The 10,571-nt window shown below is 41.2% G+C and overlaps 1 protein-coding gene across 2 annotated transcripts in view; it reads left to right on the plus strand.

The window, feature by feature from the left end:
* Nucleotides 1-7,176, plus strand: part of frmd6 (FERM domain containing 6) — a 31,813-nt gene extending 24,637 nt beyond the window's left edge. Inside the window, exons 12-14 of one of the 2 annotated variants that reach the window (XM_023352779.1) lie at nucleotides 587-721; nucleotides 804-895; nucleotides 1,965-7,176. In XM_023352779.1, coding sequence (XP_023208547.1) covers nucleotides 587-721; nucleotides 804-895; nucleotides 1,965-2,255 — 518 coding nt within the window. In that variant the 3' untranslated portion in view covers nucleotides 2,256-7,176. The remainder of the gene's footprint in view (nucleotides 1-586; nucleotides 722-803; nucleotides 896-1,964) is intronic. The other variant, XM_005799218.2, reaches the window with a different exon arrangement.
* Nucleotides 7,177-10,571: the final 3,395 nt, after the last annotated feature.

The raw sequence follows: 10,571 nt of genomic DNA on the forward strand, positions 1-10,571 counted from the left end.
TTTATTTTACCTGTTTTCAATTAGTACCATAATTCTATATTTTTTCCCTACATTTTTGCACCATTATCAAAATCGATGTCAATGTCAATATACAAAGAATAAAATTACATGATTACAAATTACGTCAAGATGATGATAAATATCGGTTGTTAATATCGTATCGGGACGATACCGATATGTTAAAAAAAAAATCCTTTTTTAAATTTATTTATTAAATAATTTAACCATTTTTTTACTTTAGCTCATGTTTCTTTTATTAGCACAGTATGCTTAGAATTTAGCTACTTTATTTACTTATAAACATGGGTTTTCATTCCTCTTTACTTCCTTGTAGATAAGAAAGTAAAGGTTTGTGTCTGTATTATGACAAACAGTTAAAAGATTCATTTTCTGCCTCTTTTGACAAGTTTTTATGTTTTTTGTTATTTTTTTCCTCTTGTGGGACGTTTGTGTTTTCGTCTTGGACGACATCGTATAAAAGCTGCTCTACAGCTGAGAGTTTGATGTATATCTGAGGGGATTTCAGGCATTTGGACCAGTTTGAAGTTGTGTATTTTCTTTACTCTGATATTGTTTTTGTTCCCAGCAGAGATTGAGATGCTGGTTGACGACCCCAAAGACTACGAGGAGCTTCACGAGATGGCTCTGGATCAGGAGCTGTGCATCCACATCACCGAGGACATGCTGACGATGTCACCAGACCAGACCAACGGATATTCAGGTACAGAAGTTCAGGGAACGACACGCAGCGTCCACGTTTCTGTGATTTGCTCTAAAACGTTTGTGTTTTGGCTTCTTTTCAGGTTTGATAGTAAAAGACATCAGCTCCTCCACTTCCAGCTCCTCGGAGACCGTCGTCAAGATGAGAGGACAGAGCATCGAGTCGCTGCCTCAGGTAACTCCCGACTCATTTCAGCAACATGCAGCAACACCACCGAGACGAAGCAAACAGGGTGAAATATGACGACAAACCTCCAAAGTGTTTTGAAGTTATTTTCAGCCCAGTTATACGGTCCAGCCTAATTTAACACAGTCGGTTCCACCCTTCCAGAGGTAAACGTTCAGCCAGTGTGGCTCTTTTTTTTTCCCCCTCCCTTTGAAAGCCACATAATTTAGCACAAACATGCAACAGTACCACAGGGATGACTTAGTCTGAAGATCTGATTGATCTGACAGCAGCATGGGACTGTTTTGCAGTGTAAGGAACTGAAAAAAATGATTTCCAGGTCTATTTAAGTATAGATAAAAGGTTTTCAAAGTGTGGCAATTCAAGAATAATAAAAAATTTTAGCTCTCCTGCACATTTTGGTGCAGATAGAAGCGCTTTATTTCCAATTGGGGAAGAAAGATTTCAGACAAATTGAAATTTTATTAAAATACAATGTATTTTCAAGTACAACATCTATTCAGTTTCAAACGCATATCCTCCTTTCATTGCTCCAAACTGACTACATTTTTGCTATTTTTCGAATGCGTATGTTAATGCCTAGTTGACCAAAGGCTGCTCCAAAAGCAGGAATTTAACTATAGCGCAGGGCATTCTGGGTAATTAAAATCAAAACAAACATCTGTCTTGCACTAGTAGGAGAAATTGTTTTACCAATGACAAAAGAAAAATCCTACAACCTCTAAAGCCTGACGCCACTCCATTTTTGTTCACATTTTGCGTAGGAGGAAGTTTCACTCGTGTCTTCTTCTGAGGTTTTCTCATCGTTTCCTTCAGTGGTTCTTGGTGCAGCGCCACCACAGGCGACTGGGGGCAGCTGTTGTTCAACTAGTTCAGATTGTTTGGCTCAGCGCAGTGTGAAAGAGAACTGCTGAAAATTTAACAAATGTTGCTACTTTTCTAAGCTGTAAGCTACAGGCACACCGAAACGGGTTTCAACCTCATTTGGTCGCCAAGGAAACCAAAAGGCACCGCTTAGTAAAAGTAACGGCAACATTGTTCCTTTTCACATTCACAGACGACTACGAGCCGGAAGCCTCAGTCCTCCACGGACCGCCACAGCCAATCGCTGGACGACATCCGGCTCTACCAGAAGGACTGCCAGCAGTGGGCGGAGCTTTGCCAGGACACCGCCCACAGCTACACGTTCGGCTGCGCCCAGGAGCTGAACGACGGCGAGGGAGAGCAGGGACAGTCGGAGCAGCGCGCCGGCGCACTCAGCGAGCCGCAGCCCTTCCCCATCAAGCGGACGAACAAGTACTTCTCCCTGGACCTGACCAACGACGAGGTGCCCGAGTTTGTGGTGTGACGGTAGCGGACGAGGGCGGCGGGTTTGCTAACGGTTAGCAAACCAGCGATGAGAAAGCTTGTCCACTTCCTGAGACTGACCTGCAGGCAAGGAGGATTCTGGGTGACAAGAGACATGTTGACAGAACAAATGGCTGAACGGAGTTTGTTTTTGCTCAAAGGTAACAAAAGGGATCCTTCTATCTTTATTTTTTTGTTTCAGTCGCTTTTTGAAACCATGCTAAGACTGGAGGTAAAAAAAGACAAGCAGGCCTGTTTGTAAATAAATAGACGGACGTCTTCTGGGCTACAAGCCAAAAACAAAAAGTGGAATTAAACTAGAACGCCTGATTCTACGTCCACCGTTCCTCCGGCACGACGAACCGGAGCTACGATCATCTTCTTCTTCACGTAAACTAAACCGATGTGAACACACCACCGCCGTGCCTTGGCAACACTATGCAGGTGTCGAACGCTCGCCTTGACAATCACAGCCCTCTCCCAACGTTCAAGCCATGAAGATTGAAGGTTCTGCAATCTCTTAAACCTCTCATCCACATTTAAGTGAGCGAATCGAGCTCGCTCTGTAGCTTTTTAGACGGTTTCACCGACGTTTCTCTATTCGTCCTGCAAAATTTAGCCGTTTCCAGGCAGGAGTGAGCCTGAGAGAACTCCTACATGATCCAGCATGCAGTCGAGTTTTGTGGCCAAAATATGATTCTGTGTGGAGTCAAAAGTGGAGCTATCAGCCAAAACAACCCATTCATGTTGATGCTTTATGTCTTTTTTTTTTTACACTTCTAGCCTTCTATCAGTGCTGATTTTTTATCTTTTGTTTGTTTTTTTAAATGGATTCTGTTTTGTTGTTTTTATTTCAGGTCCTCCTCCAACCAAGAAAAACAAAAACATTTTTTTAGATGTATTTTTACATTTAAAAAAATATAGTGTATGTTTAGATATTATCCTGTGCGTGGCTGCTGTCATTCAGTATTACAAACAAATCTCGGTGGCAGTGTTAAGGATGTGGAGCTACTAACCAGACTAACTGGTTTCATCTGGTTTAGTCATTTCAGTCTCCCAGTAAGAGTCCAGACGGCCTGAGGACGTGGCCATACAGGCGGTCAGGTGTTACAGCCGACATGTTGATACTGCAGATGACGTGGATAGACATGGAGCTCTGTTACGGATCAGAAGAACAAATGCAACAACGTGGCAGGTTAGGCTTCAGTTTAATAGTTTCTTAGTTTTAAATGCGACAGAACGCAATTTGAGTCTTGAAACGTTACACAAAAAAAGGGATTTATTGGAAATAGAAGACAGAACAATCAACACCGAGTTGTGTTGTTATATAAGGCAACATTTCTGAGATGCAATACTTGAGCAAGACGAACAAAACCACAGTCATTAGCAGGCATGGGTCAGTGAGAGGTTCGCACTGTAAGATTAGAAACCAAGGTTTAACTTTGCTTACACTTGTATGTTAAAACATGAACATCTTATATTTTAACAGAAAAGCAACATTTATGCCAAAATATGTGGAGATTTTTGCAGCTTTAACTGTTATTTGCAACATGACTTTAATGCTGTTTTGATGAGCAGACAAAGGGAAGTGAGATGTTATTGGTAGTTATCTTACCTTGGCATCTTCATTTCATACAAGTCTGGATCATGCTAACTGCTAGCTGCATGGACACCTAAGGCCAAAGCGGATTTCTATACAAACTCTAGTCTAAAAAATTTTTATGTAAACTCTATTTTACTAGCCTTTAAGTCGCTGTCATGTTTATATCGGTTGGTCATTTACTCAGGAAATTGAGGTTGGAGACGGTGCGTCACCAGTAATATTCCTGTGTGAAACGTAAACAGACAGTGAAACATGTAAAGCAACTTCCTGTCAGAGTAACTTAGTGACATTATTTAATTCATATTTATGCCACTTTGCTTTTTATCACTCTGTTTCTCAGACCATGAACACTTTATGTTCTCTTGTTTGTACGTTTCACAGAGGAAGATTATTGTTGACGCACTGCTTCCCAGCCTCTGTTTCCTTTGTAAATAATAATCTGCTTCTTTTGTTAACAAGCAGCCATTACAACCTGAGAATGGTTTTAATCTTTATAATCACTGTTGGTCTTTTTTTACTAGAGTTACTTCAAGCCAGTAGAAGTTAGCTTTAGCTTAGCACAATGAACTAGCCTTTAGCTTCAGCCTCTGTGACCAACAGATCTGGATTTATCACAACCCTGCGATCCATTAGTTTCAGAAGTCAGAGTGGAGAGGGACTTTACATCGAAGTTTAGTTAGTTTTAGTCACAAGTTCCAACACAGTGAGATTTGTGGGGTTTTTTAGTGTCAACTTCTCTTAACACACAACAATAACTATGTATTTCTCTCTTTTTGTAATTTAATATGCTCACCAATTGTGGTTTCACAACACTGAATGCCACCGTAAATATAATATATTACATGAGACTGGTTTTCAATTTATAACTTTCAGTATGGTCTATATATGTGACGGCCACACTGGATGCTAAATTGGTAGCTCACCAAACAGGAAAGGAAGAATTCTCACTTCCTGTACTGCAGAAATATTTAAACCGCTTCTAACCGTTCCAACAGAATTTCACTTTAAAAAAAATTCTAACTCCCTATAAGCAAACATACAGAACAACGCTCACTAAAACTTTACGTTGGACAAAATATTGGTCTTTTTTGTCTACCGTAGTTTTATAACAGTGTTAGAAGCTGAAGATTGTGGTCTGGGTATTTATTTCCAACTGTTAATTTTAACTTTCTTGGAAGTAAGGGACACATGTTGCAGCTTTCTTTAAGCCAGTTGACCAACAATGCACAGCAATAGGTGGGGGAGGGGCAGCATTCTTTTAATTGTGTGCTTCAAGGAGCCAATTCTACCTGGCTTTGCAATAAAATGAGTTTAACCATTGTAACAATGCAATATAAACATTTGGAACCTCCATCTGACCCATGCGTGGACCGCGCTAACCTTTGAACCCTTGCATTGGCGGCAGGAAACACTTAGCCAGCCACTAACGTCTTCCTATCAGCTCTTTGCTGCTCCTTGTGGCTGTTTTTCCTCTCTGCATATTTTCGAAACTTCAATTTTGGATCACAAGCCTGTTTTTCTGTTTTTTTACACTGACGTCGTCAACACAAAGTTTTGGCAACATTAGAAGAGTTATTTAAAGTTTTCCATAGAGGAGCTGAAGCTGTCACAGGCTCCGCCCACTAATCCCATGTTAGCATAAAAATATGCTCAGGAACTGACAGGACCAAGTGCGTTCATAAGGCTTCGCTCACATGTTTTGTCTTTAATGGTTTCATCGGTTCACTTGTCTTAAATCTAAAAACTTTTCTATTCTAAATACAACTTAGTAAATGTGCTCATTTAGTCAGGTTGGATGTTCTGGTTATTTTTAGCCTGTATGCTAAGATATGCTAACAAACACATTTAGCTCTCAGTCTGAAAGTGCTCTCAAAGTTCTGGTGTGCGTCATGAACTTATTTCTTAAATAATAACTGTTACACATATATCACAACTTTATTATTTTTAAGATTCTGTTTTGGTTGGCTGATGTTTAAGATCCACATGGTTGCCTTAAGTGTCAGCAATAAATCCTCACATTTAATTAGCAATATAGTATCCACCTTATTCCTGGGAGGAGGTGCTGTGGAACGGTTATGGGTCTTACTTCCGGCGCCCACCGGAAGCAGCGGTGTCTGCTGTCAGACAGCTGCTCACTACAGAGGAGCGTAATTATGACTTTGACCATGAACACAAGCGTAGAGGCGACCACAGCCGCTGTGCGCTCCAGACAGTAATATGGAGAAGCTCCCCACTGGGCTAGAACCGGCCCACACATGAACCGGTTAGAGTCTTTCCAGTGGAAAATCGCCTTAAGATGCCCTCGCGGAGTTCCGGTAGCCGTTGCTCCGGTCGTGACTGCACTCTAAATAATTAGACCAAATTGAATTTGTGACTATTTTTGAACGTGCTCCAGAAACAAAAATAACACTCCATGCCTACCGACAGAGGAGGAAACAAAAAGAATGTGGCTTAAAAAAGTATAAACTTTGACAAAGAACCCAAAATGGTTTATCTGTGCTCGTTTCATTTTGTTGACAAAAAGCCAACGGAAGAAAACCCGCATCTGCATTCGGAGCAACGAGTCAGTGAAGCAGCTACATATGCTACTGTAGGTTATTTGCGGTCACTTCTTTAAGTCACCATCCCTCCCCTCAATAGCTGCAGGTAGCGGCAAAACAATATTGCAACGTTTAAGCTCTGATAGCTGGTATTCCCACATATTTTACAGCCTAAAAACCGGTTAGCGAGTTGCTAACATGCAAACAAATGGCGGTTCCGGTTTGCGGCGGAAGTCGCGCCCATAAATCACGTAAACCCTCACCGGGGCTAGGAGTAAGGTGGATAGTCGCGCTTCTCTCTGCAGCTTTATCAGGTCAGTTTTAAGTATTAGAATCTCTAGAACAAAATACTTTCTTTAAATTGATAATGCTATGAAATTTTAATGAATTTCTCTGTTTCTTCCTGTGGTTTTACAACAGCTGTTCATTGATCGAAGGTGTCAAAGTCATTTTTTTGATCAGCAGCGAAACAATTTTTTTTCTTCATTGAACTTAAATGTTTAGGTACACAGCCATGCAGGCATAACCCTGTCACTGAGAGGTTTCATCATTTCATTGTGATTTACTTCTCTGGCTTTAGTAAATGGTCCTACTTACGCTTTGTAAGAGTCTGTGTGTCCCGTAATCCTTTCTGTGAAAGGATCTTCCTGCAGGAAAAGAAGAGTTTTTTGTTTTTTTTGTCACCCTACTGTTAAAAAATAATTTGTAATAATGGATCTGCTCTGTGCCTTTTTGGTACTAATGTTCCTCACATCTAATAAACAGGTACATGTATCTTACTATTGAGCTGCTGTCTGTTATTTACCTAACGCTGTGCAGATTTCCCAACGTGTTCAGAGTATAAGTGAATGGTTCATTTATTTTAGTCATTCAATTGAAAAAAGTGAAACTTATTTTATAATTCACCTCTAAAGCGATATATTTGAATATTGCCGAAGAACAATAAGAATGATTTTTGACAGAAATCTTCTAATTATTACCTACATAGTCAGTGATTGCCCAGCAGCTCATCATTGACCCCCCTACACCAGGTGGATACTTGATAAAGGGTCAATGCTTTTCATAAAGTGCTATGTCCACGCATAAAAATAGAAAGTTAGGTGGAAGGAAAAAATGTGCATAACTGGACAACATCTGCATTTCTGCAGATAAACTATTCTTTAACCAACAGCATAGGTAAAGACCTGGGCTATGGGGGAAAAAGACAGGACTGTTGATTTGTCTTTCTGATTAAATCAAAATTTGCATTTAATTTGGTACTTGGTGTCCCAGAAAGCAAAAGAAGAGTTGAGAGAGTTCATATATCTTACTTAAAGTCACTATTAAACCAACCTGGGGTTTAACAGTTCACTAGAGCCACAGACAGTTCATCTCCATGATGCAAAGATACAAAAACTAACACAAAGGAACCCCAAACAAGTATTGATATTGATTGTGCTGTACAGTAAACTGACTTGCAGTTAGTAAAATACTAGTAGAATATGAAATATTCAAATTTTATGAAAAGCAGAATTGGGACATCACTATTTGTGAGCCAGAATCATCGAAATTAACAGCAATAAATACTTGGAATATGTGTGTAATGAATATATAATTAACTTTCAGGAAAAAAAAGAAAGGAGGAAGAAGTAGAGGAAAAAAATTCTAATATTTCTTAAGCTTATGCTGCCCTCTGCTGGAACACATTTGTCGGCAATAACTAAACTTGACCTGAAGGTGTCAGTAGTGTATCACACAACAGACTGGTTCCTGCGTCGCCTCTACTGTACTTTAGCTCAGCTCTATAAATATTGGTGATCTAAGGAGAGAACATCTGAAATATCGGTACGTTGTTTTCTGCTGTTTTTGTGTCAATAGTTATATTGTTACATAAATTGTGCTGTATTTGTATTTAAGCTATATTTAGCAGAGTTTTCTTCTTGTAAATGCTGGCCAGCTTTTCACACGCTGCTCTCTGTATTTTGTTGATTTCGATGTATTGATGAGTTTTAGGTGTTTGAGGTGGGAAGGCCTCTATGCCATCACCCTAATCGTTTATTCCACAGACTCTTTCAGTGACCGGGCCGCTACAAAATGTAAATATGTCTTCAAGCCTGTAGGTGTAGCTGTAGATGTTCCTTAACAAAAGAGAGAGAGATTTGTTTCATAAAGCCCAAATAATCCCTGTTTTCAGGTCTGGACTTTGACTGAACCGTTCTAACGCATCATTGACATTCTCTAAACTAAACCATTGAACTGTTTAACTCTCACCAGCTCTCCTGTCGCTGTTGAAGCAACTCCCGCAGCTTTATGTTGCCACCGCCATGTTTCACAGTGGGGGTCCTCTACATGGTTTGTGACAAACTGTAAACAGGATTCTCCTTCTTTTAGAAACAGTCTCTGCTTCCCGGTGGCGCGTACACACACCTACAGCGTTTCGCCCCTCATTAACGTGTCCGACGCTTCAGGTTTGACGCTTGTGCACCCTGAATGCAGACGCTTGACGTTTCAAAGTCTATGTTGAGGGCGCGTCAGATGGGTCAGCTCTAGCCGCTGTTTTCCGTTGGACGCATCAAACGCTCACAACGCTCCTAACGGTTCAAATCACGCCGCGCTAGACGCTCGAAACGCGCCGCCACATAGACTCCTGTTTGTAGGCCAGACGCGCCCGACGCTCAAAACGCTTTTGGTGTGAACGCACCATTGTAGTTGCAACTGGACAAATAGGACTGAACACAAGCATGCCACACTTTTCAGATTTTTATCTGCAAAAAATAGAGAAAAACCACACGTTGTGCTCTGTTCACGAAACAATTTTCTGCTGCTACTTTCACAATGAAGGGAATCAGTTCTCGGTTGGTAAACTGAAGCTTAAGTGTGATGAAAAATAAAACGCGTTACAGTTTGAAGTTGCTTTTTTTTTTTTTTCCGTAAACCATTTCCAGAAAGCGCTACTGTCAGATCTGACCCTCACAATAAAGACGACCAATCGTCTTTTTCAGCGTTCTTCTGCAGGTCCCTTCTCTCTTTAAAAAGAAAAAAAAGAAAAAGAAGCTCCATGTGTTGTTCTCCAATCAGCAGCTGGAACAGATTAACGTCTGAGGTTCTCTCTTTTTTTCTTTTCTTTCTTTCCTTTTTTTCCTTCCTTTCGGTAAATTTCCAAAACTTGGGGAAGAAGACGTATCCCAGAATGCTCTGGTGCAGCAGAGGCAAAGAAAACCTGGATGCTTCACTCACTTCACCGGGCTCCACCTCTTTCCCTCTTTCTACAGCTGTACAGGAAATCAGTCATCCTCCATCCACTGCTGTCTCCATGGCAACACAGAGGGGGGAAATCCTTTTTCTGGTCCTGTCACCACACACACACACACACACACACACACACACACACACACACACACACACACACACACACACACACACTTTTCTCCCTCCTCTAGCCGTTTGTCTTGTTTCACAGTGTGCCGCTCGGTTTGGAGCATTGTGGTTTCACATCCAACATGTTTTTAAGCTTTTACAACCTCATCGGCATTTTGTTATTATTATTATTATTATTACATGTGCCTCACTATCAGAGAAAACTGAGTGACAGGGCATCTCAGAAGACACACACAGTCTCTCTCTCTCTCTCTTTCAATCCCAGAGGGCACCGGGACAGCACAGACGGAGCGGCTCTGCTCGGCCTCGGAAGGAGGCAGATGGCTGCAAATCACAGATGAAAATCGGGGCCCCTCCCTCTGCCTGGATGATAACCCCACCCCGGCCCGCAACATCTGCCTCCTCCAACAAGCAAAACAAAACAACGCCGCCGACGGGGGCGGAAAAACCTCGGAAAATACAAAGATGGTGCTCAGCCATTAAGGTAAAAGGAAAGGAAAACAAAAAAAGTTCTTGCAAAACAAAAACAAAACATCGTTGTCGTAAGATAAAGGCTTTTATTGGCAACTCAAAAGCCGCAAGCTGTTTCTTTCTCTTTTTTTTTTCATAAGCGCTGAAAAATAAAATGGATTAAAGGCACTTAGCAGAGCAGCCTATTAAGCTCAACAGCTGCAGTGACACCAAAAGGTCCGGAGATGATCCTTGATCTGATAATAAAACTCAGTAATCAGATTACGAATTAGCAAATCTCTGGATTGGGCTCCTCTGCAGGGAAGCGTTTCACTGTTTCTGTCTCCGGCGGCGCTCAACCAGCCTG

This window comes from Xiphophorus maculatus, chromosome 19 (genome assembly GCF_002775205.1).
Source record: "Xiphophorus maculatus strain JP 163 A chromosome 19, X_maculatus-5.0-male, whole genome shotgun sequence".
Classification (NCBI taxonomy): Eukaryota; Metazoa; Chordata; class Actinopteri; order Cyprinodontiformes; family Poeciliidae; genus Xiphophorus; species Xiphophorus maculatus.